General features: G+C 34.3%; 1 protein-coding gene across 1 annotated transcript in view; it reads right to left on the bottom strand.

Annotated features, from left to right (window-relative positions):
• Positions 1–21,575, bottom strand: part of CNBD1 (cyclic nucleotide binding domain containing 1) — a 429,548-nt gene that overhangs the window by 356,623 nt on the left and 51,350 nt on the right. Inside the window, exon 4 of the mRNA XM_034668509.1 lies at positions 17,168–17,326. Coding sequence (XP_034524400.1) covers positions 17,168–17,326 — 159 coding nt within the window. The remainder of the gene's footprint in view (positions 1–17,167; positions 17,327–21,575) is intronic.

Below are 21,575 nucleotides of genomic sequence, written 5' to 3'. Positions count from 1 at the left end.
TGGTTCTTCCCCCTTCTGTTTAACCCCCCTTCATTCTTCCCTTCCTTCTCCTACGAATATCCCTGCTATTTCTTAAGTTCCATAAATGAGCGAAACCATATGATAATTGTCTTTCTCTGCTTGACTTATTTCACTTAGCATAATCTCCTTTATTCCCGTCCATGTTGCTGCAAATGTTGGGTAATCGTTCTTTCTGATGGCTGAGTAATATTCTGTTGTATGTATGGACCACATCTTCTTAATCCATTCATCTGTTGAAAGGCATCTTGGCTCCTTCCACAATTTAGCTATTGTAGACAATGCTGCTATGAGCATTGGGGTACATATGGCCCTTCTCTTCATTATGTCTGTATCTTTGGGGTAAATACCCAGTAGTACAATTGCTGGATCATAGGGGAGCTCTATTTTTAACGTTTTAAGGGACCTCCACACTGTTTTCCAAAGTGGCTAGGAATGCAAGTTGATACAGTCTTTGTTTTGTTTTTACGATTCAACACATAAATGAAATAATATGGTATTTGTCTTTCTCTGTCTGACTTATTTCACTTAGTATAATACCCTCTGGGTCTATCCATGTTGTTACAAATGGCAAGATTTCATTCATATTTATGGCTGAATAATATTCTATTGTTATGTATACCACATCTTCTTTATCCATTCATCTGTCAATGCACGCTTGGGTTGCTTGCATATCTTGGCTATTGTAGATAATGCTGCAATAAGCATAGAGGTACATGTATCTTCTCAAATTAGTGTTTTTGTTCTCTTTAAGTATATACCCAGTAGTGAGATTACTGGATCATATGGTATTTCTATTTTCAATTTTTTGAGGGACCTTCATACTATTTTCCACAGTGACTGCACCAATTTATATTCCCACTAACAGTATACAAGAATTCCTTTTCTCCATATCCTCCCCAACACTTGTTATTTCTTGTCTTTTTGATTCTAGCCATTCTAACAGGTATAAAGTGGTATCTCATTATGGTTTTGATTTGCATTTCCCTGATTATTAGTGGTGCTGAGCATCCTTTCATGTGTCTGTTGGCTAATTGTGAGTCTTCTTTGGAAAAATGTATATTCAAATCCTTTGCCCATTTTTTAATTGCTTTTTGGTGTTGAATTGTGTAAGTTCTTTATATAGTTTATATATTAACCCCTTATCGGATATATCATTTGCAAATATCTTCTCCCATTCAGCATGTTGCCTTTTCATTTTGTTGATCATTTCCTTTTCTGTGCAAAAGCTTTTTATTTTGGTGTAGTCCTAATAATTTATTTTTGCTTTTGTTTCCCTTGCCTTAGAAGACATATCTAGAAAAATGTTGCTAAGGCCAATGTTTTCTTCTAGGGGTTTTATGGTTTGAGGTGTCACATTTAGGTCTTTAATCCATTTTATTTTTGTGTATGGTATAGAAAGTGCTCCAGTTTCATTCTTTTGCATGCAGATGTCCAGTTTTATTGTCTTTCTCAAAGCAGAAGTTTCTTTCTTGGATCATGTCTTTGATGTTGCATCTAAATTAGTGAACTTTTTATACTTTTTCAAAATGTGTTTAAAATCTGAAAATAAGCCCACATTGAGATACAAATGTTGGGCAGTGAGTTAGACATTCACTAAGGAAGTAGAGAAATGTACAAAGTAAATAAGACATAAAACAGTCTCCAACACTGGCCCATCATTGCATGCCAGAGACAGGGCATAAGCTTGGACCAGATAGCTCACTTACTCAGAGCTGGCAGCTCAGAGCTGGCAGCAAGCGACACTGCTTACAGCCAGGGAAATAATCAACTTGGGGGTCAGGGAACTACTCACCATACCATCTCTGAAGTAATTCTTCTTGATACATTGTTTGATTTACCTCATTCTTTAAAGTGATAAATTTCCAACCGTTACAAATTCTAGTCTCAAGTGGGAAGACAGCCCAAAAAAGGTAATCATAGAAGCAAATAAAGGCAAATACTTGAAAGCTGTTGATAAATTTACCTTTTAGAGCTTACAAGTATCAAAATCACTTAAAATAGCAAAAATTGAATAATATGTGTTAATGGAAGCACAATTGTTTATTTTAAGTAGAGTAATTCAATCAAAAAGATTTTTCTGTCAGGCACCATAAATTGTTACATTTTTCAACAACACTGGAAGAATCTAGCATGTCACTACATTGCTATTACTTTGTTATCCTGTAAAAAATGGCAGTTAACCTGAGAAGCAGATAGTAGGTGGCACAAGCTGAGGCTTTGAGAACATACCTAGCATAGACAACGGCCTTAAAAGCACACACCGCATGGGACCTCCTATATGGAGACAGGTTACTTCCAATTTAAAAAAAAAGTATTTTCTACACTGAAGAGCAAATTTATCTGAAATACCTATTTATTAAGAAATATTTCTAGGAGAGTAATCATCATTTAAAATTAGTTTCTCAATGCTATTTACTATAGTTTCCATTCTGACATCTTCTTATTTAATCTGAGGAAAAATATATTTCCCACATTACAAATTCACAAGAAAACAAATACTCTTGCTCTTCAGTGATTAATGATAAAGACAATGGAGACTACAAAGGGAAAACATGACCTGAATTTAATTTGATTCTGTGAATTAAATAACTCATTGATAGAATCTAAGTTTGAACTGATTTGAAGACATAATTTTAACATATCTATAAATGAAAAAAAAGATGAAAATTACATTGTGTGATTCATTACTTGGAATGTTCACTGTATATACTCAACTTCTATATATACCTAGGCTGTAGTAGAGATTGCACTTTTTTTCTACAAAAGAATATTTATTTGCTCACAGAGGGCTAAAATCAGAATATACATTGCTAAAATAAAAAGTATGCCATTTACAAACACGAAAACCAGGGTGGGTTACAGGGATTAATGTGTCTATACTGTGAATTGTACACAAAGAGATGGGCTTACTTACTAGGAATATTAAATCCATATTTTATAAATCAAATTTCAAATATAAACCACTGGCAAATTTTAACTTTGAATCATAGACATTGTTTCAAATATGCTGTCTAGATTATCTCATGTCTTATTTATGTTTTTAGAAAATAAAAGACTTTCTTGTTATTATTATTGTTGTTTCCTCAAGAGGAAGCTCATTCACCCAAACTGACACATAAATGTCACTGACACATGAAGGTCAATATGGAGATTGGCTTCCTGTAAATTAGATTAATGGTAATGAATGTCCATTCATTCACTATAACATAGTGCTCCATTATGTGGATATGCCACCATTTATATCCATTCTACTGTTACTGGACACTTGGAAGGTTTACAACATTTCAATTTAAAAAAATGTTATTGCAAATAATCTTAGATATGCCTCTTGGTACATACATGTGCTATAGTTGCTTTGTAGTCTATGCATAGGAGTAGATTATAATTATACAAATGCTTAACTGTACTAGGTAGCACTAAATGTATTGCAAGGTGATTGTATTGATTTATACTCTCAAAATTGGTATATGAGAAGTCCACATTCTTGCCAAAATTTTGTATTGTCCCACTTTTAAATTTTTCAATCTGGTGGGCATGTACTGGTATTTCATTATAATTTTAATTTATATTTCCCTAATGACTACTGAGATTGAGTATTGTTTCATATGTGTTCTGATCACTACTATTTTCTCTTACATAAAATAAAACAGTCCAATTATACCTTTGAATGTTTAAAATTAGAGTTACAAGACAAAACATTTCCCTTCCTTCTAATAAGTATTTGGAGTACACTTTCCACTATAAAAAACAAAACAAAACAGAATATTGAATCCTTATTTGTGCAACAGTCAATACATATTTATTAATGCCCTATTGTGTTCTAGGTGGCCTCTGGAGAAAAAAAAATTCCATGGTATCAAGTACTACCAGAAATTAGCAGATTACTGCTTCTTTAAAAAAGTGAATAATTAAAGTTTCCACAAACCTCCCACCATCTGCCTCAAATCTATCAGGAGAAGAGTTAATCCCTGTCTATTTAAGCTCCATGGAATTTTATCTAGTATTATAAAACAAAACATCAACTCAGAAAGAAAAACATGTCAGGGCAATGAAAACACATAAGACCTATTTTCACTTCACTACTAAGGAAATGAAGAAATGTATACAGTGAGTATGGCATAAAACATTCTCCAACCCCACCCCAGTCACTGCATGCCCCGAGAGGCTATCAACTTGGGCTGGACAGCTCACTCACTCAGTGAGTAAACATAACTTCTGAATCACTGTAGGTTACAATCTTTTCCACAACATTTCAAGTCTAACATAGATTATATGAATTAACTCCTAATAATAATAACTGGATTCACTTATTCTGTAAAAATTTCTTCAGTGTCTACTATATGGTAGAAAGTATATGCTACACATGGAATAAATAATGATGAGGTGACAAGTCCCCACCCTTTAGGGTGATTATAGTTTAATAACAAAAGTTTAACATTTGGCCATACAAATAAACTATTCTGGTACTAAGACAAGAGTTTATATAAATGTCTGCCCATAAAGGTTCAAACAAATAATTGTTGACTTTTACCTGGTGTAAAAAGGTTTCACAGAAAAAGTTGAAAAGTAAATGGGAAGAGACAGGTTCAAAGTAGAGGGAAGAGCATTAGCATAAGCACATGAAAGAGTAGCCCAGCCAGAAAACTACAGATGATTAGGCATAAATCAGCCAAATAGTAAGGATCTGGTATAGCACTCTGGGGAGTTTGGAAATGTTACATGTACACAGAACAGTGTGTATATTGCATCAAACGGGAAGGAGATTACACACTCAGAAGAGATCATTAAGAGGATTTTAATGAAGGGATTATTTACAGAAATATAGACAGGGTTGAGGGAAGTCTACAAGAGAGTGAAGGATCAGTAGCTGGATCTGGGGACAGGTGAACAGGAAGTTGTTAGAACCATAGGTACCATCAGGTACTTGGGAAAGGAAGGATACTTGATATCCTGAAAATGCTGTAGTTGTAGAATGGGGGTACTATAGCATTCAGTAGAAGGACACAGCCAACCTTGTTTATTTGGGAAGAAAGGACCCAAAGGAATAACTCTGTCCTCAGTCTACTTCCATCCATTACCATCTTCTAATGTTTCCCATTATACTAAATACAACCAGAAAAGATGTCCAGGAAGAATAGCTGAGAGTTTATAAAGATCATCCTGATGGCACATACAGCAGTGTGGAAAAGAATGAAGGTGTGTGTGTGTGTGTGTGCATATGCATATGTGTGTATCTCACCTACTATGTGCAAAACATTATAATTTGTGCATTTCGTGTGTACTATCTCTTTAAGCTTCATAAAAATCCTGGGAACTAGATTTATTTACCACCTTTTTTAAAAATAAAGAAACTCAGGTTAGACAAATTATTTATGATCACATATCTAGCAAGTTGCAAGCCAGGTTTTCAACTCAATACTTTTTGACGAGAATGCTTCTACTCTAAAATATGTTTTCTCCCTTCAACTAAGAGCCAATACCACATGGTATGGTAAATCACTAGAGGCATACTATTACAACATAATACATGAAAAAGCTGTTCACTATTCCCACAATTACTTATTTAATACTATTGTAATGTTATTGTAATGCATTAAGATAATAAATTATAACAAAATATATCTCTTTGAAAGCAGATAAATGATCATTATTCCTGGATAGTATCATGACACTTAAAATTAATTAAAAGAAAGTCAATTTGAAATATATTGAAATTAATATGAGTTCAGTAAGGCAGCCAGTCACAAATATATATAAACCTAAAGAAACAGCTTTCACATATACTCACAATACTTGGTTAGAAAATACAATGATTTGAAAGTTGCTAAGACAGTAGATCCTAAAACTTCCCAAAACAAAGAAAAAATCATTTTTTGTATCTATATGAGATGATAGGTATTAGCTAAACTTATTGTGGTGATAATTGCACAATACATGTAAGTCATTATGCTATATATCTTAAACTTATACAGAGGCCATTCTTTAACTTTTAGCCATTCTAATAGGTATGTAGTGATGTATCATGATTTTAATTTGCACTTCTTTAATGATAATGATGTTGATATTTTCATGTACTTACTTTTCATACATATATACTCTTTGGTGAAATATTTGTGCAAATATTTTACACATTTTAAGAGAAAATGGGGAAAAATTGCACAAATATTGAGGTTTCTTTATATTTTGTGGAAAGGCCATTATTAGGTACATGCTTTGGAATATTTTCCCAGTCTTTGGCTTACATTTTCATTCTCTTAGCAGAGTGTTTCAAAAAGCAGAAATACTTAATTTTTATGAATTCTAATTAATTAAGTTTTCTTTTATGAATCATGCTTTTGATGCTGTACCTACGAAATATTCGGCAAGATTTGGCAAGAGTGTAGAGAAACTAAAACTCTCATAAACTGATGGTGAGAATGTCTAGTGGTGCGAGAATTTTGGAAGAGTTTGGCAAATTCTTAAAAAGTTTAACATACACTAACCATATGATCAAGATGTTCTACTTCTAGATGTTTACTTAAGAGAAGTGAAGGCAAATACCTATACTAAGACTTGTACATGAATGTTTACAGCAGCTTTGTGTAATAGCCTAAAACTAGAAACAACCTAAATGTCCATAAATAGATGAATAGATAAACTGTGGTATATTCATTATAGCACATTACTATTCAGGACAAAAAAAAAAAAGAATGAACTACTGATAAACAAAAAGGATTAATCTCCACATATCTGTGCTAAGTGAAAGAGCCAAACTAAAAAATAGTATGTACTGTATGATTCCATTTATATAAAATTCTAGAGAATGTAAACTAATCTATAGTGACAGAAAGCAGTTAAGTGGTTGCTTGAGGACAGGGGGTGGGATATAAGGTTTGGGAAGAAAAAAGGAATATGAAACTACACAAGGAAACTCTTGGGAATGATGAATATGTTCATTATATTTAGATTGTGGTGATCGTTTCATAGATGTATACATGTGTCAAGACATATGGAATAGTATAATTTAAAATATGCATTTTATTGTATGTAAATTATGCTTCAAAAAGCTGTTAATAAGATAAGCTATATATGTTATTTATACATACATGTATATACATTTGTTTTCCTTTTTCATTTGACATTTGTCAAAATGTAGCATGACCTGCAAATATATATTGGGGAAGTATACATGTTGGGCAAAATCCTTTTTTGAAGCATTTATTCTTCATTCCATAAATGGTACTATGTCTATATTATATCTGTAATACATATAAAGCTCTTTATATCAACAATACATAATTAAAGCATAATAGAAAACATTGGTAAAAGTTATGATCAGATAGCTCACACCAACACAAATAAATACAAATAGCCAATAAACGAAGAAAAATTCAGTTTAAGGAGGAAGAGAAGAATTGCAAATTGAAGTAATTATGTGATATTTTTTGTTGTTGTTCTATGAAACTAAATTTTTTAAAGCCAATGTTCACTGCTAGGGGCAATATCAATTAGTTCGCTTTTTCCAAAACTAAATGTGGCTAAAAATATCAAGAATACTTACATTATCTGTACTCTTTTATAAACTAGTAATTCCATTTCAAGGAAATCATCATAAATAACCAAAAATTTAATACTTCCTCTTAGCTGAAAAATCAGGTTCTATTTTTTTCAAATAAGAATTCTAAATGCAAAAAAATTAAAATAAATAGGACCTAAAGTCTAAAATTATTAAATTTGTAACATCAAGTAGCAAACAGTAGAGAAGCAATGTATGCAAATTTTTAGCCACAATAATTATCATTAAACATATAGAGAATAAATGCTTCAAAGAATTTATGCCAATATGGTTTTCAGGTCAGGCCTGTTGACAGGGACCTAATATAGAAGAAAGAACATTGAACCATATGCTGATGGAATAACTTGCTATACAGCAAACCCAATGTAGTAGCTCATTTTGAAACTAAACTCCATGCAGACCATGAGAGAGGAGGTAGAGTCTCAAATCCACTGAGAACCATAAGTGAATGTTGCAAACACATTGCAGACTATTTGCCATACTCTCTTTAGCCAAATCAAGGTATCTGCAAGCCACAAGCTTATCATATCAACCTTGAATATTAAGGAAACCAAATAAACCACTGTTTTTGCAAGATAAGTGTTTAATGGATGAAACAGAAGGAGAGACAAATAAGGAATCATGTTTCAAAAATAAGGAATCATGTTTCAAACTTTTAAAGACCACCAAATAGTTTATTACCTCTCTGCAATTAGACCCAAGATTTGACATTTAGACAAGTGACCATGCAGACCTACACTCTACTGGGAACAGCCAAATCTTTCCAAGGGTTTCTAGATATAGTACTACTTGGGCCTAGACTTGATTTCCTAAGTCTCTCCAAAACAGTTCTTTATGCCATTAGATAACAAATCCCAGAGTACAAAAGCATTCTGCCCATACGTATAATGTACAATTTTATACATAGGAAACTAAGACATCTTGCTTGATAAAGTTAAAACTAACTTTCTAGATGACTTTGTGAGTAAGTAATTACATTAGGAAGGCAAGTAATGTCCTTTTTAAGGCCATGCATAAAATTTTTAACAAAAACTTGAGTTTTTGTGATAATTTCAGGAAACAATTGTTACAAGAAATATTTTAAACACATTATATTCCATTGACTTATTGTATCTATAATATAACACATAAAAAAACCATTACACTCATTCCATTCTGATGTCTCTGTGCACAATCTCTGTTTTCTATTACACTTATAAATCTAATATAATAAGAAAGTACTTATACCAAATACTTAGTAAAATATTTCTGTGAAAAAAAAAGATTCTAACTTGAAATGCAAAATGAAATAGTCACCCAAGACAAGAAGTCACAACTTTAATGTTCACGTCTATGTTGAAATAATATACATCCTATTATAGACATAATGTTTGTGTCATCCCAAAATTCATATGCTAAAATTCTAAACCTCAGTGTTATAGCGTTAGGAAGTGGGGCCTTTGGGAGATGATTAGATAATGAGAGTGGAGCACTCATGAATAGGATTAATGTCTGTGATATTGTGATTTATAAGAAATATAAATTTGGTCATCCGAGTATATATCTGGTCTTCATCATCCATGGTTCCTGGCTCACAGCTCCCAAACCATTGGAATTTCCTTAGTGTTAAGATTGACAAAGGTGTCTCTGATTATTAATGAGGTGACTTTTGTACCCCACCTGAGGATGAGGGCTGGTTAAACAAAAGAACCAACTATGTAATTAAAAGGTTGGAACTTTCATTCCACTCCATCCCCAAACTCCCAACCCTTCCCACCTGTAGGGAGGAAGATGGCCTGGAGATAGATTCGATCACCGATGGCCAATTATTTAATCAATCATGACTTTGTAATGAAACCTCCATAAAACCAAAAAGGACGGGGTTTGGAGATAAAGTACTACTATAGTACTACTATAGTTCACCAAGTTGGTGAACAAGAGAAGATTGGGGGAGAATTGTGGCAAACCCTGAGAGGGCATAGAAGCTTCAATCCCCTTCCCACACACCTTGTCCTACACATCTCTTTTATCTGGCTGTGCCTGTTATATCCTTTTATAATAAGTGATCAGGTAAGTAAAATGTTTCTCTGAGTTCTGTGAGCCACTCTACCAAATTAATCAAACCCAAAAAGGGAGTCATAGAAATCTGTGATTTCTAGACAGTTGATTAGAAGGGCAGGTAACTGCCTGGGCTTGTCACAGCATCAGGGGGGATGGAGAGGCATAGTCTAGTAGGAGTAAATCCTTAATCTGTGGAATCTGATGCTATGTCCCGAGAGCATCAGAATTGCATTGAATTCTTGAACACCTTGCTGGTTGGTGTGGGAATCCCCACAATTTCACACATCAGAAACTGAGTCTCAGAATACCTAATTTAGTGCCCTTAGAAAGAGACCCCAAAGAACTCTCACCCCTTCCTTCATGTCAGGACACCGTAAGAGAGCTATCTATTAACAAAGAAGAGGGCCCTCAGGAGACACAGAATCTGCCTTGATCTTAGATTTGCCAGCCTCCAGAATTGTGAGAAATAAGTTTCTGTTGTTTAAAGCCACCAGTCTATAGTATTTTTGTTATAGCAACCCAAATGAACTAAGACATCTGCACGGTGAAAAAAAATTTTAGCAAGAAACATTGTAATAGAAGATTTTGCTTATTTCCAAATAATAGAATAGAATAAAAATATAATTTTTTAAAATACTAGTTAATTTGTGACCAAATACTAGTTTCTGAAACTTCAGTATGAAAATATTACTGGCAATTTTTAAACTAATGTAAATATATGATAAATAATTAATAGGCATTATTTATTAATAAACTGTAAAAGAAATTTGCATATTCTTTCTTGAAGAAATAAAAAAATGGGATACATTGATTCTGAGATACTAAGAATCCTTTTATATTCAAATGTAGCAAGCACATAGTAAAGTCTTTTGTACGAAAACCTATCAAGATATGTAAGATCCTTTGGCAAAGGGAAGACTGACTTGTGCAATGTACCATGTATGATAGACTAATATGCATGGGGCTTTACATTTTTAACTTCATTTAGGTTTCACAACAATGATCCTATGAGGTTAATAATTGTGTCCATTTTATTTTATTTTTAAATTTAATTTAATTTTAATTCCATAAGTGTTATATTAGTTTCAGGTGTACAATACAGTGATTCAACAATTCCATACATTACCCTGTGCTCATCACAAGTGCACTCCTTAATCTAATTGTGCCCATGTTATAGATTAGTAAATTGTATATCAAGAGGTAGAAGTTCCCAAGATCATACAACCAGTAATTAGAGGAGTCCAGTTTAGAACTCAGGTCTTTCAGACTCCAAAGTCCAGGCGTTTCACAATATATCCATCCCAATGTGACCCTGACCCTTAAGATTGTAGATGGACTAAGATTCCGTGCCTTACTCTTCTATAATATCAATCTACCGTCAAGGAGTCTTTAATTTCTGTCTTTTGCTAACTCATCTCCTAAACACAAATACCGCTCTTCATTTAGTCCCAATCTTATATCGTATATGATCACTGTTTTCTGTTAAAAATTTAAATTATTTGTAATATTCACACCACTCCTTATTAACCTATGCTCCCTTTTAGCTTCAAATAAACCTTCTTTTCTGGAGGCAAGTCCCCCTCCCTAATCCGTCAGTTTTTATCCAAACTCTGTATTTTTAACAGAATTAACCCCACAAAGTATTTTTCTCTCATCAGCATACAGCCTTAAAATACAGTTTGAGATTACAATTCCTCATCTTATATGCCATTTCCCTGGAAAACAACAGTGTAAGAACCATATTGCATCCTGATTTTAAGCAGCCTGAATCTAAAAAGCAAATATCCTCATGTCCTTCCAGGGAGCAATTCCTCTGAGTCATTCCTAAGAAGGGCTTTGCATCACTGCTCCACTGAAACATAATGATCTTCTGATGCCTCATTCCCTCAAAGGAAACATCTTTAATTGGAGAAAGTAGGAGAAAACACAATTGCGCCAAGTTTTCTCAGAGGATCTTAAACTGCTTTTCACAGCTCATTTATAAGTTTGTTCCTTCTCCTACCCTTTCCATGACCCTCGCAAATATACATGCATGTCACTTTTCTTTTCAGAAATTAGTCATTTATAAAGAAACCAATTATTTTTACCAAAGCAATCCATAACTGCATTTTAAAAGCTGGTCACTGTAATAGGTAGTGTAATCAAATACAAACATGTGAGAGTGTTAGATCATTTGTCCAGGACACTGGCTGTTTGTGGTCAAGATGAACAAAGAATCTGATGTGCTTCCAGGACTATCAATTGAAAACTGCTCATGTCTTAAAAAAATAAATAAAATCAAGTTCTATATGTCAAACCGAACTCCCTAACACAGAATTCAGGCTACAGTCATCTCTCACCAAGACCAATTCCACATAGCCTCCTGAGGCCACCCTAAATCTCCTATACCCCAGTCAGCTCTCCACACATGACCTATTACTATTTAAATCATAATGCGCCACTCCCATTTTGCCAGTCACACCAAGATTAAAAACCTACCATGGCCTATAGGACTCTAGGTGATGATCTGGTTCCTGGCTACCTCCAAAGCCTCCTTTCTACCTTTTCCCTTCACTCATGCATTTTCATAGCTCTGGACTCCTTGCTAAATTTTTCTTTTTCAATTTACAAAACATGTTGCCACCCTGGGCTCTTGCATTGCCTGGAATGCACTTCTCCAAGATACCTGATTGGCTAGCTCTCTCATTTCATGAAATTATCTGATCAATGTCACCTTTCAGAGAAGACTTTTCTGATCATTTTCATCATACCCTATACCCCCATTCTGCATTAGTTTTTTTTTCCCTAACATTTATCACTAACTGACATAATAGGTATTTGTTTATTATCTCTCTCTCTCTTACATTAGAATATAAGCTCCCCTCAGGGTAACAACAGTGTGTACTCACCACTAAAGTCCCAATACCAAGAACATTGCCAGAAACATATGCAAGAGTTCAAAATAATATGTTGAATTCATTAATGGGTGCAAAATTTTAAATCAGTAAATTTATTTATAAATTAAAATTCCAAGTCACATTTTAATTCATAACTTTTGATGCTGTTTATTTCCCCCTCCTTCTAAAATACTTTCTCTTTTGAAATGCTATTCCTTACCAATTGAATATAAACTAAGTAAAACTATCAAAAAAAGTGTACTGCTCCCTCAGCATTTATCCAAATGGTGGGTATAAAAACAAACTACAACAATCTGACTCCTTATTCCTGAACTAAAGTGTGAGCCTAAAAACTCCCAATCAAAAATACTTGTAGCTGATTAAGTCCAGTGTTGTATCTTTTTTAAAAGATTTTATTTATTTATCTGTGAGAGAGAGAAAGAAAGCACAAGCACACACAAGCTGCGGGAGGGGAAAAGGGAAAGGAACAAGCAGACTGTCCACTGAGCAGGGAGCCCACTGCGGGGCTCTAACCCCAGGACTCCAGGATCATGACCTGAGCTGAAGGCAGACGCTTAACCAACTGAGCCACCCAGGTGCCCCGAGTCCAGTGTTGTATCCTGAGGAGATATCAAGAGGTGCTCTAGTTCATATCATCTCCAGTATCTAGTAGCTCTTCTATTTGGGGAGCTATCCAATATTCTTCTCTAGGTTTCCTCTCTTTCCCCCACTGTTTGTTTGCTTGTTTGTTTGTTGTTTGTTTTCACCAGAATCAGTTTCTGGTGTTTACAATCCAAAATCTTAACTAATACGCATTACAAGCTTATATTCGATGTAATATGGATTAAAATAAAAAATTTAAAGAAAGTCTCCCAACTTGTTTTTCTATCTCTCATCTTTCCCTCTCAGTCTGCTCTCCACACATCCCAATTACACAGCATACTTTAGTTATTCAAACCCCACCTCTCTGAAGACATCTCCCAGACATACCATTTCTAATGATTTTAATATTTCAAAATCATTTATCCTTCCTCCCACCTAACACTGTTTACTCAAAGCTGCTGAATTAAAATAGAAGTAATCTATATGATTAAGCCAAATCTCACCAAGTTATCAATAAGCAATAGCTTCTTCTTCTTCTTTTTCTTTTTTTGAGAGAGAGAGTATGAGCACGAGTGTGGGGGGGTGTTGGAGAGCAGAGAGAGAGAGGGAGAGATTGCTCAAGCAGCCTCTGCACTCAGAATGCAGAGCCCAATGCGAGGGTAGATTCCAACCCCCCAAGATCATAATCCCAGCCAAAATCAAGAGTCAGATGCTCAACCAACAGAGCCACCCAGGTACCCCTAAGCAACAGCTTTTTAATTTTGCCATGCATATTTGCATTTCTTTAAAAAGAAACTACTGTTACTCAAAATTTATTTGTTAAAATTTCAGACAGGATAACAAAGTGAAGAATTTTAGAAAGCATAAGGTAGCTACTTTTAAAAACGTGTTAAATCACATCACTAACGCCGCCCATCAATCTGATCATGGTTCAATTAGAGATAAAGGAGGGTAACAACTTATCCATCAATTAACAGATTTTAGTTGAACTACTTTGTATGAGTACATTAAGCATACAGCCCCACTACAAATGTGATTGAGTCACAGAGACTTATGATGTTACTAAATATGGCTAACACACCCTAAGGGCCCCCCATCCAGCCCCTGAGTTTTTTGGAGATGGTGATGGGGCAAAACCAACATTCATTTCTAACCAATATAATATGACAAAGGTAATGGGATATACATGTCCTTCATTAGGTTATATAACACTTCATCTTAGCAGGACAGGAGAAAGAGAGAATACCCCTTGCTGGCTTTGAATATTTAAGCTTCCATGTTGTGGGAAGGTCTGAGAGATGGTGATTCAGCAAGGATCTGCAGGCCTTTAGGAGCCGCAATGCGCCCCTACCTGAGAGTCAGGAAGAAAGTAGGGACCTCAGCCCTACAACTACAAGGAGCTAAATTCTGCCAACACTTACAAGCTTAGAAGACTACCTCCAGAAGGAATGTAGCTCCACGAACACCTTGACTGAAACCTTATGAGACATGAGCAGAGGACCCAACTAAGCCTTGCCCAGAGAGATGATAAATGGATGTTGTTTTAAGCCACTACATTTATGATAATCTGTTACACAGTAATGGAAAATGAATACACTAGTGTACCGAGGAGACAAGAAGATAAAAACCATGTCTGTGGAAGAACAAATATAGATTGCGGACTTAGCACATGCACTGTTCTTTTACTGACTACCTTATCATATCCACTTCAAAGCACTGATATGAGGATGAATCAGAATTTTTTGTATAGAAATTAAAGCCTTGGGGCACCTGGGTGGCTCAGTCGTTAAGCGTCTGCCTTCGGCTCAGGACATGATCCCAGAGTCCTGGGATCGAGCGCCACATCAGGCTCCTCCGCTGGGAGCCAGCTTCTTCCTCTCCCACTCCCCCTGCCTGTGTTCCCTCTCTCACTAGCTGTCTCTCTGTCAAGTAAGTAAATAAAATCTTAAAAAAAAAAAAGAAAAAGAAAAAAAGTTAAAGTCTTCTGTGAATATTAAACATAAGAGTGAGTTCCCTTCTCAAATACTCTGCCCTTGTAACTCAGTGAGTGACACAGCCCCACCCACTGGCAGCCATCAAAACCTGCTACCTTCATTTTGAAGAGTCATACTTGGCCAATTCTGAGCCACTGAAAGTGGGAGCTTGGAGTACCTCAGGATCTCCTCTACCTACCCACCCATTCTGTCACATGTGAGAGGGAGTAGGTTCTGGAAACTGCCACTCTCCCAACATCTATTGTCTAGGGTATTTGGAGATTGGTTGTTAAATGAATTCCATGGCAGTCCACATAAGGAGGCAGCAGGAGATTCTTTGTCTGTTCCACCCTGTGTTTGGATGGCCTTCTATCATGGCTCCTGCTTCAGTCTGTTGCTAACATGGTACTGGGTTTTTATCCATTTGCAGTTTCCATCTTAACTTCAACCTACACTTACTTCTTAATATTTTAACACCTTGCCAGAGAACCACAGCCACTTGAGCTCCTTCGGCATCTTAGATCAGAACCTTTGTTGTCTGGGAAGTGCCACTTTGTTATTCTCAGGAAGAAGAGATTACCCCATTGAAAATCCTGCAGCCCAGCACAATCTGAAATCAGCAGTGAGTGTCTCACGGGTTTCCAGACACTTCAAAAATTTAATCCAATGCAATTTTTGTCAACATTATGGTTTAATGGAATGAAAGTGGCTATAGCTCCAGTAACTTTCAGTGCTTTAGTGATTTTCTACCAAAATTTTTAACATAATCACTGAACATATTCACATTAAATTTTCTATTTATGCAACTTACCAGTTTAACTATACCCGTGTATGGCAGGTGGTTATGATTTCCTTCTCTACAATTCCCTCATACCTACTTTCTTAAAAAGGGACTAGTATTTGTGGTGTTTATTTCGTTGATGTTGTTGTAAGTAAAAGTATCAGAAATCTGACTATCCTCAAATTTCCTGGAAGCTCTGACCATATTTTCTCAAGTTTGCAATGACAATTTTTTTTTCAAGTAGGCTCTATTATGGATGTGAACTCAGGATCATGAGATCAAAAACTGAGCTGAGACCAAGAGTCAGCTGCTTAACCAACTGAGCCACCAAGGTGCCCCTGCAATGACAATTTTGAAGAAGAGTACTTATAATTTTTTTTTATAATTTTTTTTTAAAGATTTTATTTATTTATTCGACAGAGACAGAGACAGCCAGCGAGAGAGGGAACACAAGCAGGGGGGAGTGGGAGAGGAAGAAGCAGGCTCATAGCGGAGGAGCCTGACGGGGCTCGATCCCATAACACCAGGATCACGCCCTGAGCCGAAGGCAGACGCTTAACCGCTGTGCCACTCAGGCGCCCCTGAAGAAGAGTACTTATAAATAGAATTCTTAGTGTACTCCTCCAAACATAAATGCCAGATTTTTATTTCCTCATTCCATGCTACTGGTCTTTATTTCAGACACAATTCTAGTCTTAACACTTTCTCTTCATTTTGTTTGTGTTGTCAATCTTTATTCTATTATCACATTTTCCCATGGTCTCATTTCAACTTTAATTTTACTCACAAATCCAATACCATCTCTGGAAACCAGGCTCCGTCTAAATTTAAGCCCTCCTTTCTCCTTCTTCTCCTTCTCCTTCAGGCAGTTGTACCCCAATCATAGTAAAAAGTCTTCCAAGAAGTTAAAAAGAATATGAGGTAAGTTTATTTTAAAGCCTCTGTGATGGGGAAAACAGTTTAAATGCTGTGAAGAGCTGACAAATAACTGTAAGCTGATGAAATCTTAAACATAATTTTGATTTAACACAATCAGTAAATAACACTGTTTTGCTTGCAACTTAAAATTAAAGTGTGCCACAATTGGATATATTACCAATAGATCCATGATATGCCATGAAGATGGAATTGATGATGACTGCATTCATCTAGAACAGTTTTCAGTATTTCTACCTCTCCTGAATCAACCACTAATGGTAGAATACAATTAAAGCACACTTACCTGCAAGCAACTAACTTAAAAAACAAACAAAAAAAAAAGTGGAGCTATTCAAAAGCATTATTCAACTACAAGAAGTAATATATTAAAAATACTTACAATTTCTTTAAAATATCCAGGAATTCTACCAACTTCTCTTCAAATTTTTTAGGCTCATATAAAGTAAGGCCACCATGTGCTTTTTTAACATGGATAGCTATATTGTGAGAATCATCACGTTGTTGGGGTTCATATTCTTCTATATCTTCAGTAGGTTTTCTGAACAAAGGAACATAAAGATTATGGTGTTGCATATTGTACAAAAATGACTGATAAGAACTCTTTACTGTCCAGAGTAGGAAGGCTCTAAGATAATTTGGCATTTTAATCATGTATGCCATTTCAATGCCTTAGTTTTTTTTTCAATCATCAGTAATACAGTTAAATACATCATACTGTTAAGCCTAAACACTGACATTCATAAAATATTTTCTACATACAGAACTTGATTATACATATTATAACTGTCTTAAGTGATTGAAACATCTTTTGTAATTAGGTGTTCATAAGTTAAGGAAATTTTTGAAGTCAATGGTTAATATTGTTCTCTTTACAGCCATACACTTGTTTTTTGGTGTAAACTTCATATCAGCGATAAAAGTGCTTTTTAAAAACTTTTGTTTCCAAACAGTAAATTATGAACATCTTGAAAGCAGCCATTGTTCTTTATTCTTGTGCTATAGTGTCCTATACATCCAAGTCCCCAGGAGATATATGACTGAATGACCATTCCCCATTCATTTTTCTAGCTTTAAGCATTCCTATTAAGTAGTCACTAAAAACCTAAGAGCAAAACTAACAAATGCTGTCTATCCTTAAAAAAAGTGGAGGAAATGATAAAAGCCCAAATGATCATAGATTACTGACCTGCAATTATATACATGAAAATATAAAAATCATACTTAAATATAAGATAAACATTATGTGGAATAATAATAATAGTAAATAATCACATTAACATCTAACACATACTTTGAATTTTTATGCTTGTTGTTCTGCTAAACATTATATGCACATCTTATTAATATTAACTATGTGAAATAAGCAACATTATCCTCCATTGATAAGATAAGGACATTTCAGGTTAAAGAGTTTATATAATTTGTCTTACCACTCATAGCTAGTAGAGCTACAGTTTCCGTAATCTCTCTAAAGTCCGCAGATGTTAAAGCTTAGTAATAAAGCTTATTTATTTGATGTATACAGAAAGGAGATAGCCTAGCATAACTTACAAAGATAAAATTAAAACCCAAAATTCATTTCCCCTTCCATCACTTTCACAGAACCTCAACCATTCCTTCCAGACCTAGAACTCCACTTAAAACTCTATCCCTAGTTACTGCCATAAATAGTAAGCACAGTAAAACTCAGCAATAAGAATTCAGGTATAAAGCAATTGGCTTTCCTCCACCCAGCCTGGATGTTACAATGCAAATGAAATAAAGTTTTTATATTATGGAGGAGAGAGGTCCATGGACTGGAGGGAGAGTGGGAGGTAGATATGGCAGACTTTGTGGCAGGAATGTGGAAAGTAAGTCTCCACTGGACCTAGTATTCTTCCGGTCCAGGTTCATCATATTTGCCCAAGGCAGGTGATTCCTGGACTTCCTACTTTGTGTTGGAAATCTCAAGGCAGCCAAAGAATTCAGAATAGACCCCAGTGACTTTAAGCTTCTTGAAATTCACCAGGAGATACTAAACCACCACAAGAAACAGGAACAAATAGGTGGCCATATACATTAATTGATTAATTAATTAAATTGTGCCCTATGCTCTTCGGGAAATGGTAGAAAATTATCCTCACCATTATATAGTAAAACTAGCAATAACACAATACATAGTCTAAAAAATTCAGTCATACAAAATTCAAAAATCATTTTATGAGAAGTTAATAACTTGTACAATCAGACAAGGCAAGAAGGAGTATAGAAAGCTATGGACATGATTCAGATCTTTTCTGGAGAGCTATGCTGGTGATTTCAGACTTCTTCATCTCTCTATATTTCATAATAACTTGTATCTTTAAATTTTTTAAAAGAAGTTTGATATGGAGTAAAATCTCTGATTCTTAGGAGTCTAACTTGAAAACTGAATCCTTTGGGACCTATTGGGACCTATTTTGCTTGCCAGGAAAAGACAATGTCTCTCACAGAGAGATTTAAACTGAGACATTCAAGATGAAAAGAGTTTAAAAAAGAATATTCCAGAAGAAAGTACAAGGAATCTTTCTGCAGAAAAAATTTCTAAAGATGCTAAATTCTGCTCAAAAATATTTTGATCCTGTCAAAGAGACATAGGCACTGTACAATAGACTAATATCCTCTATTAATCTTTCCATACTTTTTTGATATCATTATATCTGATTATTTCTGAATTAATTTTTACTAAAGGTAAATGATAGGGATGCATGAAATTATCTACAGAATAGGATAGTTACCATAACAAGCTAGTAATTAGGCAATTCTATTCATTTCTCTATTAACTTTTTAAGGTTTTGGCATTTTTTCTATTGATTATTAAATTAAAAAATACATAATATATTGTAAGTTTAAAAGTAACAATAAAATAGCATTAATGTACCCACTCAGATCTTTAAAGTACTTGTGGCCCTGTACACTGTCCTCCATGGACAGACACATGGCATCCACTCCAGAGATAACCACTACCCTGAATTTTGTTCCTATTATTCCCTCGGTTTTCATTATACAGATAAATCAAAAATGTATGCATCCCATTAAAAACCTAATTTTAATTTTGCATATTTAATTTTGCGCTTGATAAAAATGAAGTGATTCTTAAGTATTCTGTAACTCGCTTTTTTGTTGTTATTGTCCAACATTGTGTTTATGAGACTTAATGACTATTGTTCATTCATTTTACTGCTGTATAAGATTTCATTGTATATATATATATATATACACATATACACCACAAAGGGGATTTTCTATTCCTTTTTTCTTAGTTTGTGGGCAACCGGGATTTTTGTTTCCAGGTTTGTTTTGCCTTTGTTTGTTTGTTTGCTGTATACAAACTTGCCTATTATAATTGGTCTTTTATATATATATATGTATGTATATATATATATATGTATACATATATACATATGCATACATATATACATATATATTTGTATATATATGTATATATATATATATACAACTTCTCCAGGGAATACACACAGAATTAGAATGTTGAAGTCATAATGTATGTGCATCCTCAATTATATTAGTAATGCCAAATAATTTTCTAAAATGGCTAAAATAGTAGTCAAGGTGTAAGTTTCAGTTGCTCTACATTCTCACTGCCACCATGATACTATTAAATTTCTGATTTTGTGAATCTAATTATAAAATATTATTCATGTTTCATGTATTTATTGAGTTATATAGACTATAGAAAATCACTGTTATTTAATTCCTCAGTAACTATGAAGAGAAAAAATATTATTTAAAAAAAGCATAATACCATTAAGATGTGATTTGCCTCTTTTTGCTGTGTTGAAATTTAATCATGCAAAAATAATGATGGGCAAAACTGTTTGCAACTAAGCATGATTCAAAATAATGAGACCAAACTATACTAGCAGTCATGGAATTCCTCACTGCCACACACTTGCATTTTTTAAAAAGCCAGAAAAAATATTAATTTTCTCAAATCTCAACCATCTGACCCTGAATACACTTCTTTGTGATATTCTGTGTGACAAAATGAAAAGTATAAAGAATTTTTGCAGCATTTCAAAGAGATTTTTGTCTCAAGTAAAAGTGAGTTATTATCCCGATTTGTAAGCTAAACTATCCACTTTTTTCACTGCACTCCATATTTACTGGAAAGAACAGCCTAAAAACAAACAATAATAAATGACTTGGATGTTTGGAATGTATTTTCTCAAAAATGAGTGAAGTGCAGTTGTCACTTCAATATACAGTATCTGTTGCTTATGATAAAATTCAAGCTTTCAAGTAAAAATTTGATTTTTGGAAAACTTGTATCCACGTTTGCAAACTTGACAGCTTCCTAACACTTAAGGATTTTCTGATGAACAGTGACGATATTAAAAATTGTGATCTTCATATATTGCATAAACATATCAACATTTGTAAAATCTGTATAACGCAGGCGACCAGTGTTTTCTAAATGGCAAGTGTATATTATACTGCATTAGTAAATCATGCATTAGTAAAATAATAGTTTTTGTGCAAAGTCATAGTTTTTGTAGCTATCAATGTTTTTAAAATGGCCATATTAAAGATAAAAAAAAACCTCAGTTAATTCAGGTGATAGGGATTAGCACCACCACCAAGCAAAATAAAATAAAATAAAATAATATAAAATAAAATTTAATATACATTTTCTCATTCAGTCCTCCAACAGCACCGTAGAGCATGTATTATTGTCTCCATTTTCAATGAAGAGACTAAGATTCAAAGTTTTAGGTAATCTTCTTAAGGAAACACAATTGCCAAAT

Source organism: Ailuropoda melanoleuca, chromosome 9 (assembly GCF_002007445.2).
Source record: "Ailuropoda melanoleuca isolate Jingjing chromosome 9, ASM200744v2, whole genome shotgun sequence".
NCBI lineage: Eukaryota > Metazoa > Chordata > Mammalia > Carnivora > Ursidae > Ailuropoda > Ailuropoda melanoleuca.
Note: the sequence above shows the minus strand (reverse complement) of the source record. Positions and strands in the feature narration are given on the sequence as shown.